The 26,920-nt window shown below is 40.7% G+C and overlaps 1 protein-coding gene across 7 annotated transcripts in view; it reads left to right on the top strand.

Moving 5' to 3' along the window:
* dock3 (dedicator of cytokinesis 3) overlaps positions 1-26,920 on the top strand; it is a 968,429-nt gene that overhangs the window by 868,252 nt on the left and 73,257 nt on the right. For all 7 annotated transcript variants that reach the window (XM_073072555.1, XM_073072554.1, XM_073072550.1 and 4 more), the window contains 6 exons: positions 1,502-1,595; positions 3,629-3,777; positions 8,242-8,328; positions 12,894-12,998; positions 21,934-22,075; positions 22,509-22,675. In XM_073072555.1, coding sequence (XP_072928656.1) covers positions 1,502-1,595; positions 3,629-3,777; positions 8,242-8,328; positions 12,894-12,998; positions 21,934-22,075; positions 22,509-22,675 — 744 coding nt within the window. The remainder of the gene's footprint in view (positions 1-1,501; positions 1,596-3,628; positions 3,778-8,241; positions 8,329-12,893; positions 12,999-21,933; positions 22,076-22,508; positions 22,676-26,920) is intronic.

Here is a 26,920-nt window from a genome sequence, read left to right as displayed (position 1 = left end):
GGGCTTCTCGTCAACCTTCAGGCCTCAACCTAGGACTCACGGATGGCAATGAATGACTACAGCTCAGCATTCAATATTATCATCTCCTCAAAATTAATCAGTAAGCTTTAAAATCTAGGTCTCAATACCTCCTTGTGCAACTCACTAGCAGATTGATAACAATATCTCCTCTACAATCTCCCATCAGCACAGGTGCACCACAAGACTGTGTGCTTAGCCCCCACTCTACTTGCTTAATACTTGTGACTGTGCGGCTAAGCACAGCTTCAATGCCATATTTAAGTTGGCTGACGATGCCTTTGTTGTTGGCTGAATCAACAGTGGTGACAAATCAGCATATGGGGGAAAATTGAAAATCTGGCTGATGTTGCCACAACAACAACCTCTCATTCAATGTCAGCAAGCCCAAGGAGCTGATTATAGACTTCAAGAGGAGGAAACTGGTCCATGAGGTCATCATCAGAGGTGGAAAGGGTCAGCAACTTTAAATTCCTCAGTGTTATCATTTCAGAGGATCTGTTCTGGGTCCAGAATGTAAGTGCAATTATGAAGAAAGCACGGCAGTGCCTCTAGTTTCTTAGAAGTTTTCAAAGATTCAACGTGCCATCTAAAACTTTGACAAACTTCTACAGATGTGCAGTGGAGCACTTATTAACTGGTTGTATCATGACCTTGAATGGAAAAACCTTAAAAAAAAGTAGTGGATACAGCCCAGTCCATCATGGGTAAAGCCCTCCCCATCACTGAGCACATCTACACAGAGTGCTGTCGCAGGAAAACAGCTTCCATCATCAGGGTCCCCCACCATCCAAGCCATGCTCTCTTCTCACTGCTGAAAGAAGGTACAGAAGCCTCAGGGCCCACACCACCAGGTTCAGGAACAGTTATTACCCCACAACCATCAACCTTCTCATCCCATAGCCGAACTGTTCCCATAAACCTATAGACTCATTTTCAAGGACTGTGCAACTAATTTTCTTGATAGTTATTGCTTATTTTTTGCTCATTTTGTATTTGCACAGTTTGTTATCTTTTGCACATTGATTGTTGCCCATACTATTGGGGGCTGTCTTTCAGTGATCTTATTGTGTTTTGTATTTACTGTGAATGCCCTCAAGAAAATGAATCTCAGTGTTGTATATGGTAACATTTATGTACTTTGATAATAAACTTAATTTGAACTTTTGAGCTTTGAACTTTGATCTGAAATCCAGACCTCGAGCTCTGGGCCTCTAGATTCAGAATAAAGGCATCCCTAGAAAGACCCATCTAGTATTGCCAGGTTAAGCACAACTCAGGTTACATACCATCTAAAACTGCTACATATACACTTCCATCCTACACTCCCAAGATGAATACAACAGCATCAAACATAGTAAGATTTTCAAGCAACATCGTTAGACATAGGCTGTGTCTGGGCTCTCAGTTAAGATTACCTCTTTTTGCTAGCATGCTTCAGCTCTGTCTTTCAAGTGTTTATAGAAATTTACATTTATTTCAGAACTTTTACAAGTCAGAGATTAACAAGGAGGAGATGTACATCCGTTATATCCATAAACTGTGTGACATGCATCTACAGGCTGATAACTACACAGGTAAGGGTCAGTAAGCTTGATGCAAGTTCCATAGAAATTAGAAGTTTCATATTGTGCTAAAGCAGTACACCACGTGACTGGATTCCACACTGATCCTTCCTTTATTTCATTGTCTCATGAACCAGACAACAACATTTATAAGTTTTTCCCATGAATGTGAATAACCTCATATTTTGTGGCATTATACTCCATCTGCTACCAGTTTGATTCATTAACTTTATCTGCCAATAGCTTTTGTCTGCTTCTCACAGCCAATTTTTTTCCACTTCGCTTTATAGAATCAGCAAACTTAGCTGCCTAAATCATCCATATATACTAAGTTGTGCGGAGCTGAAGGCCCAATATAAATCCTTCAGACAGCTATCTGATCTGCCAGTCAAAAACTTGTTCATTTTGCCTCACTTGTTCAGCACGGCAATGTGAAAATTGAATTAATGACATCAACAAAATTATTGACACTAAACTTTACAGTTGTATTTAACTAAGCCTCAAGTTTGTCAAACTGGGAAAAAAAATGAACACATTGTGCATTGTGTGGCTTGATAGTATTCTGAGTATTCATGGATGAAGACCAGATTGCCCTTAGGATCTCTAAGCCTATTTTGATAACCTTGACATTTAATGTTCAGAATGTACTGCATGTCTTAAGAGATCAAAATCCCTGTGATCAGAGTGTTCCCCCAAGAAGCCATTGCTTTCAAGTTTTGCCATCACCAGTCTCTTCTGATGTCTTGAGTAGTATTACTCACTCAGTGAATTCCCCTCCAGCTCACTGTTTTGCATGTATGTCTCTCCTTTCACCATTCTGAAGAGACTCTTCCTTGTTCACATCTCCATCTCCACATACACCCATTCCTCTTGCAGGTTACCTTCCCATGCAGTTGCAGGAGATGCAGACCTTGCCTTTTCCCTCTTCCCTTCCCAGTATCCAGAGGTGAAGCAGTGTTTCACTTGTTAAAGAGACTGATATAGAATGACACTAATTTAGGTATAAAGTAATTTCCAAAGCAGATAGAAGGATATTACAAAGGAATATAGATATATTAAGTGTATGGGTAAAGCCCTGGCAATTGGAGAATAATGGTAAATTGGTAAATCGGTTTATTGTTGTCCATGTACAAAGGTACAGTATAAAACTTTGTTTTGCATGCCATCCATACAGATCATTATCTCAGTGCATTGAGGTAGTATAAAGGAAACACAATATCACAGGGCAAAATGAGGTGAATTCTTAGAGACATAGAGTATTGATTGGAAAAAAATAGAACAATTATAAGTAATGAGTAGATCTGCAGAGAACAGCTTGCAAAAGTCACCATACTCCAGTGTCATCTGAGAAATGGGAAAAATGCATATTTGCTAAATAATGAGAATGGAGAGCTGGGGAGCACAGAATGATCCTGAAGTGCTAATGTAAAATTTATAAAAGACTAGTAGGCAGATACATCAAGTATTAAAAAAACAACTAACAGAAAGTTATTGTTCATTGCATACCAAATTTAAAGATCGACTGAAGCTCTGGAATTTACAATGTTGGGTTGGGATGTTGAATTGTTATTTTTCTTGTAGATTAACTGTCCTAAGCTTGCTTGCATTTTATGTGTGTATTCACCTATCTGCATGTAATTATTCAGTGAATTTTCTAGGAATTACAATAGTTACTTCTGTATTTTTCCAGAAACTTCTTAGCTTTTAGTAGCAGATATCACTCTACTTATATCTGGCTATTTTATAGGTTAATTGCTTTTTTTTAAATCTTGGTCTCACCTCTCCCTTGGTTGTTTTTCATTCTGGTAACATTTAATAAAACGGCCATTTGCAAGAAGTTTTATCCCTCATTCTCGACTTCTGAAGTATCTTTGTACCACAAAAGCATCAAGATCCAACAACAGTCAGCATCTTCAGTGTAGAGGGGAGAAACCTAATTATTTTTCTAATGTTATAGACTGTAGGATCTCATTAGTTTTGTGATAATATAGACTATTTCTTAGAGTCCATGCTTTCTTGAATTAATGTGTCTTTCTGTCCTTTAGAGGCAGCATTTACACTGATGCTGTACTGGGAGCTGCTTCAATGGGAGGACAGACCCTTGCGGGAGTTTCTGCACTACCCAGCACAGAGTGAGTGGCAGCGCAAGGAGGGGTTGTGTCGCCAGGTTATCAACTACTTCAACAAAGGGAAGGTGAGTGCCAGAGCTTCTTCTTAGTGCTGTTGACATCACTGGTAACAGAAAAAAGTGGTCAACAATCAGCTGTCTGTGGTTGCTAGGGCTAGGTCCACACTAGACCGGATAATTTTGAAAATGCCGGTTTCGAGTACAAACGATAGGCGTCCACACCAGGCGTTTTTGAAAATACCTCCGTCCACCTTAAAACGGGTATTTGGGCGAACGTCCTCCTACTGGGCATGTGCAGGGCTCATCTACAGAAAACAAGCGACATGTTTGGTGTCGAATCTCGCCGTGAAAGTATGTCCAGTTACAGACTAGAAAAACTTTAAAACTTAAAAGGAAATTGCCAAACGACAGACAGCTGTTGGCCCTTGCACAGGAGGACTTTGATGCACCATCAATAACTCTCCGAGACGTGAGGCTTTTATTGACTGGAAGAAAGAACAAGCAGCAATTGACCACCATACTACATCCTAGAGACTGAGGGAGGAGTAGTGCCTCCAATCGCCTTTATACCGGGGTCAGTGGGAGGAGCCACTGGAGCAGTCAGCGGGGGGGGGCGTGTCCAGACAGGTATATGTAGTTCACCACAGACTTAAAACTAAAAAAGAAAATACTGGAGCGTATCAAGGCAACCAACAGGGAGTTCACAGATGATATTGGAAACATTTCCTACAGCCGTAGTCTCTTCACCGATGAATGGGACGACAGCTACAACTAAATGCAATAAGGCTTGTTACTGGGCAGAAGTGAAATGTGCTGTTACCTCATTTGTTTGCCTTTACTTTTGCGATGTCTTTCTGTATTATTTTGCTGTATTTAACATGTGCAATAAAACGAGTTACTGAGCAAAAGTGATTTTATTTTCACCTGAGTAAAAGTAAAACTCACAATTTTCCTTTTTTTGGCCTTAACATTTTCACGTCTATGACAAACATAAGCTACTACTTAAAAATGACATTTTGAAAGTAGTGACAATTGCATCTATTGAATGTTTGCACAAGCAATACATTAATAAAGCACCTTGTTAAATGTATAAAACATGTCTGCATCAGTGTTATCTTGTATTTCCATACAGCGTTACATTAGGTTGTAACTTATCTATTGTCAGAGAAGTACTTGTATAAATAGGTAAACCACATTCATACAAGCAAGGACAGAAAACAGGACAAAGTGAGTATACTTATTTATTCAGTAAGTTATGGGTCAAAGTATTTGATGAGTACATTTCTAACTCTTCTGGCTTCAGTCTCATTGCCATCTGTTCTGAAGTTGTTAGGTTGTGTGGGGGGGTTGAAATTCTCTGTCATACTGCAAAGCTGCAGTAACATTCTGCTCGGAGACAGTCTCCTGAAGCCGTCCGCCATTGTTCCTGTGGTGTTGGAGGTTGCGTTCAAGAAAACTATGAAGTGCCGCACTGCCACTACCATCTGTTCCGGCACGTCATGACAGCATTTTTAAAAAGTTTCAGTTACCCCATACACACTACACCGGCCAATCAGCATTTTCAGATTTAAACACTCCGGAGAGCATTTTAGAAAAGCCCCATTTTCGGAGGAGGAAAACGCTGTTTCAGTGTAAATGGAGGGTCAAGACGAAGAGAAAAAGCTTCGGTTACGGATTTATCCAGTCTAGCATGGACGTAGCCTAAATCTGTACTTGTGTGACAAATTCATGAACATCTGGAAACCTCTCTGAGAAATTCCTGATGGTGTGACTGAGAGGGCCTCTGCATCATAATGGAATTATGCAGGGAATCTAGAAATACAGGAGAAACCTTGTCAGGAGACAAAGCCAGAGCTATCAAGCTATCAGTTACTTAAAACAAGCTAATCAGAAACATCAGGAGTACTCTGCAAAACAGTTAAAGGACTGAAAAGACACAATTACTCTCAAAGCTTCTAAACACACCAAGCACTTTAAACAATATAAAAGATAGGTTTACAACCCATTTGAAATTTTAAAAATATAGATTGAGAATATTTTACATTAATTAATTATTTATTATGAATGGTATTAGACATTGCCACCATCAGAAAAAGACTGTGACTCTACTTCGTCGATTGCTCTGTCAGGTCTCCCTCAGCTTCCGACACTCCAGGAAAACATTCCAAAGCTGTATGGTTAGTAGGCTAATTGATCCCACAAATGTAGTTGGACTGGAAAAGCCTGTTACCGTGCTGTATCGTTAAATAAATAAAATATATACTATTCTGTGCAAAAGTCTTAGGCACACATGTAATTTCCTGGTTAAGAACATGTTTTATTGTATTTCTGCTATGGTGTGAGGTATTTTTATTATAGCAGTTTATCTGCAAGTGCAGTGCGTCCTGTTAGTTAGGCTTCGTAGACTAGTGTTTTGGCTTCAGCGAAAGATAACGAGCCATTTGTCCAACTTAGGAATGTTGTGTCAGCCACTCGGGTTTGTTTTGGTAGGGTGTTGTAACATTCTGCCTAGCGGGATGCAGTGAGAGAACTGGGCAGGATCAGATTTCTGAAGGACAGTAGTCTGGTTTGGGGTCTTTTGTGAGGAGGTGCGGAGAGGAGCACAAGGGAAGCCGTTTGGAGGATCCCAGCCATGGGGGAGACCCTATTGTTTTGTTCAGACATATGGTTTCAAGGAGGAAGTGTCAAAACTTCTGATTTAGCCAGTTTATTCATGATGTTCTTCCAGGGAAGTTCAAGCTGTAGTTGGTGGTGGAAGTTCAGGAACGTGAGTGAAGTGATACACCCAACTACTACAGAAGCGAGTTCCAATGTTTATGTGCCCATTTAGACTGGTTTAATTGTAATGGGCCCTTCTTTTTTTTTGTTAACTGTTGAAATATTGGTAAACTGGAGCGGAAGTTTTCCAACGGTCGAATAATGTCCTGAGTTGTACCCTCTTCTGTTGAAGCGACCCCTGATGCCACATAAATAGGGGTTTTGCAAAATGAAGTGAAAAACCTGCAAGCCAAGGAATCGCGGTTGAAGTCGCTGGTGCTGCAATAAAATGTGACATGTCTGCTGGGAAACCCAGCCCACATGAGGAACTGTCTAAGTAGAGGAATGCTGCTGAAAGGGGTCTTTTGACCTGGGAGGCAATTGGTATTTTCTGTTACAACTGTGGAGATAATGGACATTTCAAGTGGGAATATGAAGGACAGGAAAACCTTCAGAAAGTAACCCAACAGTTGCTTAAACAAAAAAGAAAGATGAAAACCTTCAGAGGGACCCAGTAAGGGAACAGCCTGGTGTCTCAGAGAGAACAGGTTCCACTAAAGTACAAAACACTCTTCCTGAAGGTTTGATGGAACCAAGCTCTGAAGTATCCATACAAATTGAAGGTATTTGATGTATTTACCATTGACGCCAATCAGTGCCCTTGAGATTTGGGGGCTGAGTGCTGATGATTACCTGTAAGATGGTATTTGCCATTGAACCTGGAGTTTTCAGAAGCAAATGTTGGAGTAGCTGAGATTATTGATACTAGTGTTGGTCTGCCCGGATCAAAAAGGGTGAAGCTTCAATTGAAGCTCCAGTGTTATTAAATTACTATACTAAAGTTCAGAAAAAAATGAAATGCTTTGAAAATCTTCAATTGGTGAAGAGCTAACAGCAGTAATAGCTGATGAACCTCTCTAATGTGTTGAAGAGTATGTTAGTATAATATACGTCTCTTAGCTACTAAAGAGAGTGTTACCTAAAATTACTGATATCTTACAAAAATTAATCTCATTGTTATGCCTTATGACATTATTTGCATTGTGGTTGCAGTTCTGTGGAAGACCAAATGCCACAATAAATCTTTTTATTTAATGCGCTTAGAATGAGTTAGTGACAATGTTCCCTCTAAGGCATCTGCACGTACACATCTTTTGCTACTAGCACACAAGGGAATTTAAACTGCACACAAAAGGTTGTCACCCTCCACCTCATTGGCATGTTAAGTATATTTAACAATGTACACAATCATATTTCCTTTTCCAGTTTCTGACGTCGATGGTGTTGACAGCGTGGAGTTTGCGTTGATTTGTCTGTAGATTTTAGAACTGGCTTATTTATATTTTTTCTATTGAAGAGATCAACAGTGCGCATATGTTGTTGTCACTGGGGAAAAAATTGCACAGCGCAATACTTTTGCATACACTAGTCATTACAAATTAGAGGGAACATTGGTTAGTGAGTAAAAATTATAATCAATTCTAGATTAGTTGAGAAGAATCTGCAAAAATACGACAGATAACATGCCTGAGAAGAAGCCAAGCCCCCAGTCAATTGGCCAGACCCTGACCAGTGCAGACAGAGTTATGGATTCTCAGAGCTCGGGCTTGTAGCTCAGACAGTATTAACCCACTGGTATTCCAGGCATACTGTACTTTCACAATTTTTGAATTATTAAGTACAGTACTGGTCAAACTACCCTTTCTTCCAGTGATGACATCCTGGAACATTTTACAATTTGCATTGAATTGATTTTTCCCTTTTTTTGTTTAGTGCTGGGAGTTTGGGATCCCTCTCTGTCGGGAACTGGCCAGTCAGTATGAGGTCTTCTATGATTACCACAGTCTCAGCTGGATTCGGGTATGTATTGCAAAGTCATTAAAAAGGTAACTGTCCAGGCTAAATTCCTGGTAAATAACATCAATGATGCAATATATAAAAAGATGAAAATTCAAATTCATTTATTTATCAGACGCACATTGAAACATATCATGAAATGCATTTCCAACCAGTATAACCTAAGGATGTGCTGGGGGCAGCCTCCAAGTGTTGCCACACACCCTGGCGCCAACATAAGGTTCCCACAGTGCTCAACAAAACAACACAGAACTTAACAAGAAACAGAACAACTGCAAAACAAACCCCTTTCCTCCCTTCCACCCACGCCGCACACAGTCCTCTGAATCCAGGACAGGTCTCTGAGCCTGTAGTTTCCAGGCTTTAGGATTTGACGTCCAGTGTTCCAGTTGACTTTCGGGGTTCAATTTTCTGCATTGAGCCTAGGCTAGCCGATGACAGGATCCCAAACTCCAGGCTTGAACTCTGGCCCTCATTCCTCTTGCTTGCACAGACATCCAATCCTGCGACCCATTAAGCTGGGTCAGCCCGCCATCCATGGGTATTCGTCACCAATCCATGTCGCTGGCCTTGGAGTGCGGAGTGAAAGTCTAGACTCCAGCCTGACCTTTAACTCCACCACATCCCTGTCTCTAAACCCTAATGTGATCTCTAATTACCCAACATTCCTGTCGGTTAACCCCAACCTGACCCCTAACAATCACCACCAACCCCCCCCCCCCCCCCCGTCTCCAAAACATCCCAGCTAATTAAGCAAACAATAAAATCTGAGCCACAAATTTGACGGAGACCGCAGCTTGGCACTATTTGTTTATACTCACCTTTTATATAAAGCCATAAACAAAATGAATATTTTGGTATTTATCGTGGTAATAGTCTATCAACTATCTTTTCATAAAATGCATTCATATCAACTTTTTCACAAAACATAACTAATTTGAAACCAGTAATAACCAGTCTGTACTTTAATTATTTTTCAACCACATTTTCCGTTTTTCATGTAATTCTGAACAAGATGGGAGAAAAATGGAAGGCTCTGTAGGAGGGAGGGTTAAATTAATTTTAGAGTTGTTTAGAAGGTTGGCTCAACATTGTGACCGAAGGGCCTGTAGTGTTCTAAGTAAATGTCCAGAGGGATTACTCAAAACCATTAGCTAAAGGTTTGAAACTCAAAATACTCAAGGCAGTTTATTGACCCATATAAAAAATAGAGCAAGTGGCAGGAGAGGAGGGATAATTGTCATTCTGGCATGATCTAACCAGCAGGATCCGACAAACAATCTGTACTGAGGCCATATCTATTCACAGTACTTATAAACAGATGATGGGGTAAAAGACCTGAATTCAAATTCTTGGATAGACAGCATTGGATAACAACATTAGAATGCAGACTATTAGATTATCACTGTATTATGTGAGTGGATACAACTATGACAAACAATATTTCTGAAAAGGTTAGAGCAGAGAACTTTTTAAATAGTGGAAAGCTAGATGCAAGTAAAGTTCATAAAGCCTCAGAGCATGTATATAGCCATTAAAATATCAGACACAAGCATAGAAAATAATCAAAACGCTAATGGAATGTCAGTCTTTATAATCGAGACATCTGGTAGACAAGCATGGTTGAATTACACTGCAGATTAGATTGCAACTGGAGAACTGAGAACAGCTCTAGACAGTACAGTTTAGGAAGGATATTATACAGAATGCTGGAAGAACTCAGCAGGTTGGGCATATTTAGAAGGGAATGAATGTTCAGCATTTCAAGCCAATCCCCTTCATCAAGACTCGGTCTGAAACATCAACTGCGTATTCACTTCCAGGGATACTGCCTGACCTGCTGAGTTTCTCCAGCATTTTGTGTGTGTTGCTCTGATTTCCAACATCTGCAGAATCTCTGGTACTTGGGAAAGATATCAGTTCCCTTATAGGAATTGCACAGTAGACTAACTAACAGTAGACTAACTAATCTGAACTTTGCAATAGTAAATTAAGGATGTACTCCCTAAAATTTAAATGGTTACTTTTCAGAAATTCTCAAAATATTAACATAAAGTAATAGAGCAAATTCAGGAAATTATTTCTACTGACTGGGAAATTCTACTTATGGAGCAAAGTCAAAAATTTGAGCTAGGCCTTTTAGGGGTAAAGAGATGGGAGAAATTTGGGACTGTCTTCTGAAACAGGTGCTAAGTCACATTTATTTCCAAATCCAAGAATTTTTCTTCATTAAATGTTGAAAATAATGTTGAGAAAACTGGGTCAGAAATAATGTCTACTGAGTCTCTCTGTGAGTGGATGTTAGGAAAAGGAAGGGGTCAATAACTCCACTGGGTGTTTTGTATAGACCTTCCAATAGTAACATGGACATCGAGGAGCAGATAGGGAGACAGATTCTGGAAAGGTGTAATGATAACAGGGTCATCGAGGTGGAAGATTTTAATTTCCCAAATATTGATTGGCATCTTCCTAGATCAAGGGGTTTAGATGGGCTGGTGCTTGTTAGGTGTGTTCAGAAAGGTTTCCTGACACAATATGTAGATAAGCCTACAAGAGCAGAGGCTGTTCTTGATCTGGTATTGGGAAATGAACCTGATCAGGTGTCAGGTCTCTCAGTGGGAGAGCATTTTGGAGATAGTGATCATAATTCTATCTCCTTTACCATAGCATTGGAGAGAGATAGGAACAGACAAGTTAGGAAGGCTTTAAATTGGAGTAAGGGGAAATATGAAGCTATCAGGCAGGAATTTGGAAGTATAAATTGGGAACAGATGTTCTCAGGGAAATGTACGGCAGAAATGTGGCAAATGTTCAGGGATATTTGCATGACATTTTGCATAGGTACATTCCAATGAGATAGGGAAAGGATGGTAGGTTACAGGAACTGTGGTGTACAAAGGCTATTGTAAATCTAGTCAAGAAGAAAAGAAAAGCTTACGAAAGGTTCAAAAAACTAGGTGATGGAAACTATTGAAAAGGTGCAGAAGAGATTTACAAGGATGTTGCCTGGATTGGGGAGCATGCCCTATGAGAATAGGGTGAGTGAACTTGGCCTTTTCTCCTTGGAGCGACAGAGGATGAAAGGTGACCTGTTAGAGGTGTACAAGATAATGAGAGGCATTGATCGTGTGGATAGTCAAAGGCTTTTTCCCAGGCTGAAATGGCTAACATGAGAGGGCACAGTTTTAAGGTACTTGGAAGTAAGTACAGAGGAGATGTCAGGGGCAAGTTTTTTTTACGTAGAGGGTTGTGAGTGCATAGAATGGGCTGCCGGCAACAATGGTGGAGGTGGATAATATAAGGTCTTTTAAGAGACTCCTGGATAGGTACATGGAGCTTAGAAACATATAGGGCTATAGGTAACCCTCAGTAATTTCCAAAATAGGTAATTGTTCAGCATGGCATCATGAGCCGATGGGCCTACATTGTGCTATAGGTTTTCTATGTTTCTATGTTTCTAAATCATCCACAACTTTACTAAATATGGAATGGGCTCAGATAAATGCTACTCCAGTGAATTTGGAATGACAGCAGACCGAGGCCTGATGCTGAAGCTCATGACCGATGGCCTGCCTTATGAATGCTGCTCTAGATTCTCACATGAAAATTAGTAGAGTGGTTGAGGAGGCTGAAGAACTGGCAGTACTTGTGTATTTGTACCCTAGAATCAATGCTTAAGGAAGACAAGCTGAAAGCCTTGTATTTCCAGTTTGTGCTTCATAATTTAGTACATCCAAAATCACTTTATGACCAAAAACATACTTTCAGATTCAGATTTATTTATCACATATACATAGAAGCATACAGTGAAATGCATCCTAAGGATGTGCTGGGAGCAGTCCTTAAGTATTGCCACACATTCTAGCATCAACATAGAATTCCTAGGATGCTTGGCAGGACAACACAGAACACAACAAAGCAGAATACAATAGGCAACAAGACAAGTCCCTTTCCTCCCACCCACACATGGACAGTTCTCCAACTTCAGAACAGGCCTCTTGTCCTCACTCCTTGGTATTGATTCCCAGACGAGCCAATGACGGAATCCTGAATTCCAGGCTCGAACTCCAAGCACTCGACCAACTGGCCCTTGTGCCTACTGCTCACACACACATCCACCAACCTTGGACAACCCACAGATGCCCTCCGTTCCGATATCCACATTGCTGAAGTGCAGTTACTGCGATGATGTAGGAAATCATGTCAGAAATTCTTACCATAAAAAATGTGATAATTATCAAATAATACTCTTTTTTGGTTATATTTATTGAATGACACCAGGGATAATTCTCTATCACAAAGCTTCTATTCACCTCAGAGAATAGATGGTGTTTCCTATATCTCAATCCTTCCTTAGTACAGCATAGAGGAGCCTACCAATATTTTGAGCTCAAGACTCTCAGAGCTGAAGCTGATAACAGCTGAGGTTTGGCTGCCAGAGAGAAACATAGTTTAAGCATTCTACAAAAATATTCTTCACGTAACTTTTCTCTTGAGACTTCAAATTTAACAAATTTGCCATGTTCAGTGATTCATCCTTAACCAATACTTTTTGCCTCTCTTAACAGAAAATGGAAGCTGCATATTATGACAACATATTAGAGCAGCAGCGCCTAGAACCAGAGTTCTTCAGGGTTGGATTTTATGGCAGGAAGTTTCCATTCTATCTGCGGGTGAGTGAAGTACAGATTCTTGTTATCCTTGCAAATATAAAAATTTTAAAAAACATAAATCTCAATGGGTTAGGCAGCATCTGTGGAGAGAAATGGACATTTGATGTTTTCATGTTAATTGGTCACTTGGGTAGCATAGGCATGTTGGGCCGTAAGGGCTGTTACTGATCTGTCTCTCTAAATAAAATAAAATAAAATAAATATTTTATTCTGTTGTTCAGAAAGCTCTCTGAGAAGTAAGGGTGGTCATTCAGCAATGGGGCAGCAGGGACTACACAATGATGCAGCTGTAGAGCTTCTGCCTCACTGCGCGACCCTGTTCAACCCTGACCTCTGGTGTTGCCTTTGTGGAATTCATATGTTCTGCCTGCCTGTGAGTGTTTCTTTAGGTGCTCCAGTTTCCTCCCAGATCCAAAGATTGGATTGGGAAGTTAATTGGCCACAATTACTTATCCTTTGTCTGTAGGTGAGTAGTGGAATCAAGAGAGAGTTGATGGAAATATGGGGGAAATAACTTGGGAATAGAGCAAGAAAATAAAGCAGAAAATTAACATTATCATGTCTTGTTTAGTTGCACTAATTCCCTCCTGATTTGATAAAGATACAAGTCCATTCCTGGTATCACTACACCAAATTAGACATTCCCATTTTTCATTACATTGCACACAAACCTTGATCGCAAGATTCTCTGGATAATTCATGTAACAGGGCCACGGTACTCAGTTCCAACTCTCTTACCCTGCTGTACTGCATTGAATCCCACATTGCCGTCCTCAGACTCAGTCCATTGCTACCACATCCCCATTACCAGTCTCTCTTCATTAAATACCACATTCCCATTGCCGGCTTCATTTCATTGAAACACACATTTCTATCCTAAGTCTCCATTGAACCCTCTCTTTTATCCTCAAACAGGACACTAGCACCCACACTCCTAACACTACATGCTCTCTGAACCAAAATCTTACCCTCTGTATTCACAGAAGACAGCACTCGATAAATCTCTGATCCTTTCTTTCCCAAGTTAATTAATTTGTGACTGCTTTCCTTATGGAATCCATTTTCATTGACACCAATGAGAAAATCCGTCTCTGTTCCTGGAGGAATCATCTGCCCTGGAAAAATGGGTTTCACCTTGTCAGTGCTTCAGCCTTGATGCCTGTTGAGCCTTAAACACGCATGTCATCTACTGCACCTTGTTTTACATTGAAAACTTTCTCCCCACACTCAAATATCTTTTTTGATTGCACTCATTTCCACATGGACTCTTGACTTCACAATCTACCTCATTATGACCTTGAACGTTATTGACTACTTGTAGTGCACGTTCTTTGTAAATCTAATACTTCATTCTGCACTCATTGTTTTAACTTCACTACTTCAATGCACTGTTATAATGAATTGATAAACAGTGTGCAGGACAAGATTTTCACTGTACTTGTAACATTAATAAACCAATCATCATTTTTTGTTATCCCACATGCTCAATTAGCATACACAGATTATTCCCCATAACTTAAGCCCTTCAGGCAAACTGCAGCCTACTTTGTTGAGCCTGAGGCAGAGAAAATCGGTGTCCCTCAGAGCTTCTGTACATTATGTACAAGGAAATGGCAGACGAATTGAATAAGTCTTCACTCTGGAAAACACTAGCAGTATGCTGGATATTCAAGAGTGTCAAGGGGCACAAGTGAGTGAAGTTGCCATTACTAAGGAGAAGGTGCATGGGAAACTGAAAGGTCCGAAGGTAGATAAATCACCTGGACCAGATGATAAAATAGGCCATTGTCAGCATGGTTTCCTTAAGGGAAAATCTTGCCTGACAAATCTTCTGAAATTCTTGGAAAAAATAATATGTAGGATATACACAACGGAGAATTGGTGGGTGTTGTGTAATTGGATTTTAAAAAGGCCTTTGACAAGGTGCCACACATCAGGCTGCTTAACAAGTTTAGAGCCCATGGTATTACTGGAAAGATACTAGCATGGATAGAGAATTGGCTTATTGGCTGGAAGCAAAGAGTGGGAATAAAGGAGCCTTTTCTGGTTGGGTGCCCATGACTAGTGGTGTTCCACAGGCCTCTGTGTCAGGACCACTTCTTTTTACATTATATGTCAATTTTGTGGCCAAGTTTGCAGATGATACAAAGATAGGTGGAGGGGCAGGTAGTGTTGAGGAAGCAGAAAGACTACAGATTGACTTGGACAGATTAGGAGAATGGGCAAAAAAGAGGTAGTTAGAATACAGTGTCAGCAAGCGTGTCAGTATGGTGATGCACTTTGGTAGAAGGAATAAAAACATAGAGAATTTTCTAAATGGGGAGCAAATTCAGAAATTAGAGGTGCAAGGGGACTTGGGAGTCCTCATACAGGATTCCCTAAAAGTTAATTTGGAGCTTGAGTCTGTGATGAGGAACACAAATGTGATATTAGCATTCATTTTGAGTGAACTAGAATATAAAAGCAAAGATGTAATGTTAAGGCTTTATAAGGCCCTGGTGAGGCCTCACTTGGAATATTGTGAGCAGTTTGGGCCCTTTATCTAAGAAAGGACGTGCTGATATTGGAGAGGATTCAGGAAAATGATTCATATGAGGAGCATTTGAGGGTTCTGGGTTTATACTCGCTGGAATTCAGAGCAATGGGGGAGGGATCTCACTGAAACTTATCGAATGTTGAAAGGCCTCAATAGAGTGAATGTGGAGAGAATGATAACTGTGGTGTGGGAGTCTAAGACCAGAAGACACAGCCTCAGTGTAGAGGGATGTCCATTTAGAACAGAGATGAGGAAGAATTTCTTTAGCCAGAGAGTGGTGAATCAGGGGAAATTTTTGCCACAGGCGGCTGTGGAGGCCAAGTCATTGGGTATATTTAAGGCAAAGGTTGACAAGTTTTTGATTAGTCAGGGCAAGAAGGGTTATGCTGAGAAGACAGGAGGTTGGGGCTGAAAGGGAAATGGATCAGCCATGATGAAATGGTGGAGCAGACTCGATGGGCCAAATGGCCTAATTCTGCTTCTATATCTTATGATCTTATGGTCTTATCTATCTTTTTATATAAACCTGATCATGTGTCTGCCTAATAATAATTGGCCTCTGCATGAATACCTGTGATTTTTCTTTAGCAGAGGGAATATTCTCTGTATCAGTTAGAGTTGGTTGCAGCTACTATATATTTTCTGCTGGAAATTATGTATTTTCAGTGTACAAATATATTAAATATTCATCTGTTGTTCATACTTTGAAACCAGATATAATTTCTTTTGCATTCCTTGTGTGTAGATCTCTCTCTAGTGGTTGAATGTAGTTAGTACAGAGAGATTTATCAATTACCTTTGTATCAAAGAGCGGAGGATGAGAGGTGACTTGATAGAGGTGTGCAAGATTTCACTATATGTTTCGATGATATTAGGATAGTGCTGCATTTTTTCACCTAATGACCTTCATTTCAAGTTTTAAAAACTGTTTTATGACACCAAATCCTCCTTCTCATCTCCTGCCTGTCTCGATAAATCATTAAAAGCATCCCTGGTCTCACTGCACTGAATCTTGTACACCTGTTCCTGGGTCTCAACAAACTAAAGCCACAATTTAAGTCCTGCTATCCTTCAACCAAGTCCTAGTGATGGCAACCATGCCATGTCCGAATTAAAGGAGATTTAGGCTGGTTGCAGAGAAGATATTTCTCCTAGCTGAGGAGTCAAAAAGCAATGTCACAACGTTACTTTAGGGGCTAAGCCATTTAGTGCTCGGGTGAAGAGAAGTTTCATTTAGCAGTAGGTGGCAAACTTTGGAATTCTCCAGGCTGGAGGGCTATGGAGGCACAGCCATTGACTGCACTCAAAAGATAAACATCAACAGATATCTTAATATTGAAAGGATCAAGTGATATAGGAAAAGAGCAGAAAAATGGCGCCTAAAGTAGAATATAAAACGCTACAGCACAGTACAAGCCTTTTGGCCACAATGTTGCGCTGACCTTTTAACCAGGCTCGACAAGAGGCTCAGAAACCTCGTCCTACACCCCGCCTTGTGCAGCTGGATCCTGGCATTCCTGTTGGATCACTGACAGGTGGTAAGGATGAACTCCCTCACCTCTGTCCCTCAAAAATAGGAGCCCTTTAGGGCTGTGTGCTGAGCCTCCTCCTGTACGCCCTATACACCCACAACTGTGTTGCCACGCACAGCTCCAATCTGCTGATCAAATTTGCAGATAGGCCTTATTTCCAACAATGATGAGATAGCCTACAGAGGAGAAGTCAATGCCCTTACACAGTGGTGCTAAGAAAACAGCCTCTCCCTCAGTGTCGAAAAAACAAAGGGGTTGATCGTGGTTTATGGGAGGGACAGAGACAGTTTAGCTCCTATTGACATCAATGGGACTGTAGTTGAGAGGGTGAGTAGTTTCAGGTTCCTTAGTATGCACATCACCAAAGATCTCACCTGGACTGTACATACCGGTTGTGTGGTTGAAAAAAAACACAACAGCCCCTCTGAAGAAGTTTGACACGAGGCCCTAAATCCTCAGGACTTTCTACAGGGGCACCATTGAGAGCATTCTGAGTGGCTGTTTCATCACCTGGTATGGGAACTGTACTACCCTCAATCGCAGGGCCCTGCAGCGAAATCTGTATATGAACTTCCCTCTAATCAGGACATTTACAGCAGCAGGAGTATAAAAAAGACCCGGAGGATCATCAGGGACTCCAGCCACCCCAACACAAACTGTTTCAGCTGCTTCCTTCTGGCAAGTGGTACTGCAGCACTAAGGGCAGGACCAACAGGCTCTGAGACCAGCCCATCAGATTTATCAATACGCATTGATCTGATTGCATATCTGACTGGACATCCATGTATATAAAACAATGATGTATATGATCTTAGTGTTTGGGCAAAATCCTCCCTCATTTTCCCTCTTTATTGCTTATACATTGTAATGGAGACACAACATAAAGATTTTTACTCCTTTGGATGTAAGAAATAAAATAAATACAAATGCAAATACCCACTCTAATGCCGATCTAACCCTTCCCTCCTACATAGCCCTCCATTCTTCTATCATCCATGTCCTATCTAAGAGTTTCTTAAATATCCCTAATGTATCTGGCTCTGCCACCACCACTGGCAGGATGCTTTACACAGTCACCACTCTCTGTGTAAAAAAAAAATTCTTTTACCTTTCTCCAAGCACCTTAAAATTAGTTCCCTGGTATAGCCACTGCTGCCTTGGGAACAAGTCTCTGGCTATCCATTTGATCTGTATTTAATTCATACAGCACTGTGCAGTTGTAGTAAAAATTACTCATCCTGAAATCTTAGTACTGATTCTGTTTGCACAGATACTTCCTAACCTACTGGATGTTTCTTCCGTTTGATCTAGTCATGATCCTGTTGCTGTATGTGCAGCTTTGCTGGGATTTTGGTGCTGTTCTTGAAAAGGCAATGTGAACCAATTTCTTAAACTATCGCAGTCTTTCTGGTGAAGACCACGATGCCGTTGGGCAGGGAGATCCAGCATTCAGTCCCAGTGATAACGAGGGGGCAGCAATATAATTCCAAGTTGAGAGGCCATGCAGTCTGCAGAAAGTCTTGCAGGTGCTAGTTTTCCAAGAGACTGATGTCCTTGTTCTTGGTGATACAAATTACAGTTTAGAACTGCTGTCTGTGGCCTGTTTATTAGATGGCACATGCGAGAACCACATAAACTGTGAATGGGATACCCACTCTGGGTTGCTTTGATCTAAGTATATTAAGCATTTTGAAAGTTGATGGAGCTGCACTCTTCCAGGCAAGTGGACAGCATTCCATCACATTGTAGATGTTCCTGTGGTTGATGGAAAGGCTTTGAGATCTCAGGTGGGAAATTACTTGCTGCAGGACTCCCAGTTTAAGACCTCTTGAAGCAACTACTGCAAAAAATGAATGCTACATCACAGGGACAGGCCATTCACCCCATAATGTCTCTGCCAACCATGATGCCAAATTAAACTAATACCATCTGCTATCATATCAGATTCCACCATTCCTTCTGGCACCACATTACTGGCACTTACAATTCTTGTGTAAGCAAACAGCCCCTGTCAAATTCCTTTAAAATCTGCCCCACTCACTCAATCTTTTCCCTAGTATTCACATGCTGGGCCAACTATCATTTAAAATCTTAACATTTTTGAAGCCTTCACCTCCCTTAGCAATTTAATTTCCCTACAGTATTCAGCACAAGATGTGCTGGGGGTGCAGAGCATGGATTTTATCCATTGATTTACACTACTGCTAATAGGCTGGTGGCCAGGTTCAGTGACACGGTGAACCACAATGACTCAGACCGTTTTCTTGTGAAACCTTCTTCTGCCTTTCATACTATTGATACTGCAGTCCTTCTCAGTCAGCTGCACATCAATGAGGACTTCTTGGATTGCTCTCTGTCTAGAATCTATTCCATAACCTTACCATCATAGGTGACCTTTCCAAGACTGTTCAGTGCTCTTCAGCTCACCTCAAATGAGGAGAGAGGCTAGAAAAGGTCCCATCCCTCCTATCTGGCAAACCACAGCCAGTGGGATCACCATTACAACATTCATGTCCAAGACCTGTCTCCCACTCCAGGTTCTTTTCACTCCCAAGTGTATTGGCCAACACTCAGAAGCTATCATCAACCAACAGGCATCAACACCAGCAACTGGAAGGAGCAAGCCACTAGCTGCTCAGCATGTCACCATCTGGGTCCGTTAAGGAATATACTTTTTAAAAGTTGATAAACTTATGGGTGAGGTAAAATGGTGGCAGCAGAAGGGGACCAACCTGAGCTATAAATTCCACTCCTCCAAGCAACATCATGCTCCACTGCCAAAGAACATGTGTGTACCTGAATGGGAGTGTTCAGTCCTGCTGAACAGGTGATGTTGGTAATCATTTTCCAATGTTCTATAGATTCAGGAACAGTTCCTGCTGATTGGAGGGTGGCTAATGTTGTCTCACTTTTCAAGAAAGGAGGGAGAGAGAGAAAACAGGGTATTATAGACCGGTTAGCCTGACATCAGTGGTGGGAAAGATGCTGGAGTCAATTATAAAAGAGGAAATTAGGACATATTTGGATAGCAGTAGAAGGATCAGACCGAGTCAGCATGGATTTATGAAGGGAAAATCATGCTTGACTAATCTTCTGGAGTTTTTTGAGGATGTAACTATGAAAATGGTCAAGGGAGAGCCAGTGGATGTAGTGTACCTGGACTTCCAGAAAGCTTTTGATAAAGTCCCACATAGGAGATTAGTGGGCAAAATTAGGGCACATGGTATTGGGGGCAGAGTACTGACATGGATTGAAAATTGGCTGGCTGACAGGAAACAAAGAGTAGTGATAAACGGGTCCCCTTCGGAATGCAGGCTGTGACCAGTGGGGTACCGCAAGGTTCGGTGCTGGGACCACAGCTGTTTACAATATACATTAATGATTTAGATGAAGGGATTAAAAGTAACATTAGCAAATTTGCTGATGACACAAAGCTGGGTGGCAGTGTGAAATGTCAGGAGGATGTTATGAGAAAGCAGGGTGACTTGGACAGGTTGGGTGAGTGGGTAAATGTATGGCAGATGCAGTTTAATGTGGATAAGTGTGAGGTTATTCACTTTGGTGGCAAGAACAGGAAGGCAGATTACTATCTAAATGGAGTCAAGTTAGGAAAAGGGGAAGTACAACGAGATCTAGGTGTACTTGTACATCAGTCAATGAAAGCAAGCATGCAGGTACAGCAGGCAGTGAAGAAAGCTAATGGCATGCTGGCTTTTATAACAAGAGGAATTGAGTATAGGAGTAAAGAGGTCCTTCTGCAGCTGTACAGGGCCCTGGTGAGACCCCACCTGGAATATTGTGTGCAGTTTTGGTCTCCAAATTTGAGGAAGGACATTCTTGCTTTTGAGGGAGTGCAGCGTAGGTTCACAAGGTTAATTCCCGGAATGGTGGGACTGTCATATGTTGAAAGATTGGAGCGACTGGGCTTGTATACACTGGAATTTAGAAGGATGAGAGGGGATCTGATTGAAACATATAAGATTATTAAGGGATTGGACACACTGGAGGCAAGAAGCATGTTCCCGCTGATGGGTGAGTCCAGAACTAGAGGCCACAGTTTAAGAATAAGGGGTAGGCCATTTAGAACAGAGATGCAGAAAAACTTTTTCACCCAGAGAGTGGTGGATATGTGGAATGCTCTGCCCCAGAAGGCAGTGAAGGCCAAATCTCTGGATGCATTCAAGAGAGAGTTAGATGGAGCTCTTATAGATAGCGGAGTCAGGGGATATGGGGAGAGGGCAGGAATGGGGTACTGATTGTGTATGATCAGCCATGATCACAGTGAATGGTGGTACTGGCTAGAAGGGCTGAATGGCCTATTCTTGCACCTACTGTCTATTGTCTATTGTTCTCACCCCAAGGTCCACTGATGATGCTGACTTCTAATAGGTGCAGAATCTGGAGTAGCTGGGTGGTTAATATAAAAACAGAGAAGGTTAATATGTAGATTTACAAAGGCTTTCAAAATAATGTATGGTTTTGATAAAGAAAGAGATATTGTTTAGTGAAAGGGTCAGAAATCAGATGACATGGATATGACTGTCAAACAAAGCATGTGATATGTGGCGGCCCTATTTCACACAGAAAGTTCTAGTGATCTGCAGTTTGTTTCTTATATAAAAATAGAAATATATCTAGTTGTAACTTTCAAAAAGTGATTGTGTCAATAGCAAATGCATCACATCTCCTAGTCCTCTAATATTTCCTTGTTTATTCAGATGCAATAAAGAAGCCTAAAGCATTAGTTGTTGTCTAATTATGGTATTTTCTGCCTTCAGATCTTGCTCAGACATTTACGTTTTCTTCAGCTTTGTTGAAAAAAATTGTTTATTTTAACTCTTGGTGTTTGTCTCTTCTTTTGCTCCAGAACAAGGAGTTTGTGTGCCGTGGTCATGATTATGAGAGGCTCGAGGCCTTTCAGCAAAGGATGCTGACAGAATTCCCACAAGCTATTGCCATGCAACACCTCAACCAGCCTGATGAAACCATCCTACAGTCCGATGCACAGTGTATCCTCCTGTCTTGATCAGGGGCCCTGGTAACAGTCAATTGTTAATCATCTACAGAATGGTACATCCCTGGTCAAAACTATTTTATTGAAAATGGCAACAGCAAGTTCCCACATCTACCCTCATCCAGTTTCAGCATTTGAGCTCAGTTATGATGCCTAATGGGTTTAAACAGCTGATTCAGTGACCAGTCATGAATTCAGTGGCATGATGCAAAACTACAAGGCTGCGGGCACCAATGCAACCAGGGTGGATAGCAGGAATTTTAGTAGAGGAAGATTAGAGCACCCATGCAACCATAGTGTCACCTATGCAGCTACAGAGGATAGCAACAACTTCAGTCGAGGAAGATTAAAGCAGGTCTAGTGTTTTCAGTGTAGGATGTCAATGACCTTTTCATTTGCTCTGCAGTTTTCTTTGACTGTGCTTGTAGATCTGCAAATATATGCAGTGTGCCCAATTCCAGAGAATGTGGATGTCCTCCAGATGGAGAGAGTTCCGGACCGAATTAAGAGCTTCTATCGTGTAAACAATGTCAGCCACTTTCGATATGACAGACCATTTCATAAAGGTTCAAAGGACAAAGAAAATGAGTTTAAGGTGGGTATAGTATGAAGCACTGACAATAAACACTGTCATTCTTGTGGTTAGCTTATCCTTCTCTGCAGACTCTGGAATGTGTTTGGTAAAATCTTGCAAACAGGTGAACATGAAATATAAAAATTTAAAACATGTCCTCAACAGATTGGCAGCTTATGCGTAAAGAGAAACTAGATAAAACTACAAGTAATCTTTCAGAACTACCCTCAAGCCCTGTTTTTTAGGTAAAGAAAACAATCTTTGAAAAGGTGTCAGAGGCCCATGAGGAACTGAACCAGTTATTGGGCTAAGTGCTAAGTTCTTACTAGTACCATCAGGTAGGAGGTACAAGGGTCTTAGGTTCCACAACACCAGGTTCAGGAACAGTTATTATCCTAGAACTATCAGGCTCCTGAACCAGCGTGGATAACTTCACTCACCACAACCTACAGACCCAAATTCAAGGACTCTACAACTCACATTCTCAGTATTACTTATTTATATTTTTATTACTTGCATGATTTGCCCTCTTTTGCACATTGAATCCAGCAGAGGTCCCCACCTTTTCATTTTAGCATTTTCACACTTCCTTTCCAGTCCTGAAAAAGGGTCTCAGCCCAAAATGTTGACTGCTTATTCGTTTCCGTGGATGCTGACTGACCTGCTGAGTTCAGTCAGCATTTTGTGTGTGTTGCTCTGGATTTCCAGCATCTGTAGACTCTCTTGTGTTTTTTATGTAGAGTTTTTCATAAATTATATTGTATTTCTTTATTTTCTTGTAAAGACCTGGAAGAAAATGAATCTTAAGGTAGTATATGGTGACATGCGTACATTGATAAGAAATTTACTTGAACTTTGAAGTTTTAACATAGGAAATTATTACAGGTCTTTTGACTGAGACTGATACTGTCCAATCTCATCCATTTTCACAAACAAATATTAATCTAGAAGAAGAGAGGAGCTCAACTAATGTTTTTTCCCTTTCCCATGGTGAAAGGGTAACTAAATTTCACAACATTTATCCACTCCATTCATGTATTCTGTTACTCTTTTGTGCTATGTTATAATATCATACAGCTTATTAGGATCAGGGAGAAGCGATAACATTGTGACAAACAGATATCAAAGATTGCTGCAAGCACTGTAATTTACCATGTTAAATAATGTTTAGGGTAATAACAAGCCCGCTAACCTTAAGGCAACAAACACTCTTCTAATTTTGGTAAAACTCTTGAGTTTGATGGTTATTCCAGCTATCACATACTTCTAATTCATACTTTTTATAAATGTTACACATTAGAGTAAACTGTACATAGTTAATTTAAAGAGAGCATGGGGAGAGGGGCTCTGGGAAGTTTTGAGGAATTGTAGTAAAGAATCAGTTGAGTTCATGAGAAGCTCAAGGAGCCAGAGCCCTGGTGAATTGATAGGAGTGTGCAGTCATCATCTGGCCACCCAGATATTGAACTGTCAGGATTTTCAAATAGCTTTTTACTGCCCCACTACTCCCCCTTTAAGCAGTAACATACACTAGATAAACATATTTACTTGCACATTATATGATCACAGGTTCACAAATCATTTAATTCCTGTAGCATCTCCAGGTATTTTTAGTGTTGTTAGTCATTTATTTATTTATTTAAGGCGATCATAATCAGACTAGACAAACTTCAGGTGCAACAGTGTATCGAAGTAATACCATGTGTCACATTCATACAGTGCTCTCCTTTTAAAAATAATAAACACTTAACAACCTATCACGGTCTACATATATTAAGTTGTGCCACAAATGGCAATGTACATACTACATATAACATTTTGCCATTAGCTAATTATTTTCAAAGAGATATATGCACAAATTTTTCTCATTTACAACATTTTTCACTATGAATTGTACTTAACAACTCTGAAGTGTTTATTTCAGGCACTAGTGATTCCAGTAAATCACCTCTTTATATTGGTCTCATGCACATATGGTCTGGCATCCATGTCTATAGCTATTACATTAACATAACTATCTCAGTAATTTGAAATACACATTATGCTGTACACAATTCACATAACACTTAACACAAACATCTAAAAATTCTAATTATACAAGTACAACTGTACAATGTACTTGGTACACTAGTGAATATCACAAACCCAGTATTAAGACTCAATTTTAACAGTCTTCCTTCTTGCCTCTTCCCTCATATGGTTTTGCATTTTGACTTTATTTTAGTTTCTAAACTCAATTTAGCCCGTTTTCTTCTTCAGCTTTTTAGTCTTTGCTGTGAGTCTACCCCCTTTGTGGTATGTATCTTGGGCTCTGCTATCTGAAATTCTGCTGTGCCGGCATTACGGCACATTGGCATGCACTGGACACTTAACCTTCCATTCCCCAGATGATGATTGAAAATAATAGGTCTAATCTTTGCTTGTTAATTCTTTTGTGGAATAAGTATTGTCAATCTGAAGTTCACTGAGGAATCTTCATCAGGCATCTGTGACAGGTAATGTGTATGATAGGAGTTGCTGTTTACATTCTTTTCATTGCTCATTATTTATGCCTTGTTTGTGCTATACTTTGCCATCAGCTTCCCTTACATCTTAGTGTCTTTCAGCCGCCTTTCTGCTCCTGGGGCTATGGTGATGTTTCCAGCACTGCCTCCATTTGTGGGGTCCATTGGCTTTAGATATGTCCCATCCACGATCTGTGATTTCCACCAGTTCTGCCTTTTTTCCCAATTGCTCTTTATGTTCTCTTCTGAGCCTCTGTTTCCATTGGGCCCTCACCAACACATCTTTATCATTGTCTGTATGCAGGACATATATAACCATTTCCAGTGACCAGGGATGTGCCACAAGGATCGGTGCTGTGTCCTCTGTCTTTTGTCACCAATATTAATAACTTGTATGACAACGTTATTAACACAGGTAGTAAGTTTGGGACTGATACCAAAATTGGTTGGTGTCGTGGACAGTGAAAAAGATTATCTAAGATTACAACAGAATCTGGATGAACTGGAGAAGTAGTGACACAGGTAGACAGGGTGGTAAAGAAGGTGTTTGTAATGCCTGCCTTCATCAGTTAGGACCTCAAGTACCAGAAATTGTGATGTCATGTTACAACTGTTCATGTTGTTGGTGAGACCACACTGGTCATCCAACCATTACAGGGGTCCCCAATCTTTTTTATGTCATAGACCAATACCATCAAGCAAGGCGCCCATCTCTCTCAGGTTGGAACCCCTGAGCTGTATGTTGTTATTAAGCTAGAAAGGATGCAGGAAAGATGCACGAGGATGTTACCAGGATAGGAGAGTTTGAATTATAAGGAAAGACTGGTTAGACTGGGGCTTGTTTCCCTGAAGTGTTAGAGCCTAAGATAAAGCTGATAAAGGTTTTGAAAAATCATAATGGGTGCATATCAGGTGGATGGTCAATATCTTTTTCCCAAGATAGGGGAGTCTAAAACTAGACAACATATTTTAAGGTGAGAGGGGAGAGATTTAAAAGGGACCTGAAGGAAAACCTTTTTACATGAGAATTAGATTAGATTCAACTTTATTGTCATTGAGCCAAGTACAGATATAAAGCCAATGAAATGCAATGATGGGCATATGGAATGAGCTGCCAGAGGAAGCTGTAAAGGAGGGTACAGAACAACATTTAAAAGACATTTGGACAGGTACATGGATAGGAAAGGTTCAGATTCAAGTTTATTTATCACATATACATCAAAACATACGGTAAAATGTGTTGCTTGGTTGTTAATGCAAACATGTGTTAGGGACGACCAAGCAAGTTACACCACACATTCCAGCACCAACAATGCATGCCCATAATGCTCAACAGAACAATCATAACATGACAAAACAGAACATACCAAGCAACAAAGTGTGTTTCCTCCCTCCTAATGCCATGCAGAGTCCTCTGACCCAAGGACAGGCCATCTTCAGCCTCCAGCCTCCATCAGACTCAGATTCACAGACTGTTTGTAAACTCTGGTCTCACCGATGATGGGACCCCAAACATCCTTCCCAGTCTGCTGACCCAACATCTGACCACATCTTCATCACTAGCGTTCAAACGCTGAGTAGAGGCTTCAACTCTGGCCTATCCTCTAATTCCCCCACATTCCTGTCCCTAGCTCCCCTCTCTTTCCCTATGAACCAAAAAATAACTACATCTGAGCAGTGATCTTGATGGAGACCACAGCTCAGGACCATCTTGACTGCATTGTTAATGAAAAGGTTTAGTGGGATATGGGCCAAATGCAGG

This window comes from Hemitrygon akajei, chromosome 19 (assembly GCF_048418815.1).
Source record: "Hemitrygon akajei chromosome 19, sHemAka1.3, whole genome shotgun sequence".
In the NCBI taxonomy this organism is placed as follows: domain Eukaryota; kingdom Metazoa; phylum Chordata; class Chondrichthyes; order Myliobatiformes; family Dasyatidae; genus Hemitrygon; species Hemitrygon akajei.
The sequence above is the reverse complement of the archived record's forward strand: the minus strand, read 5'-3'. Positions and strand labels throughout refer to the sequence as shown.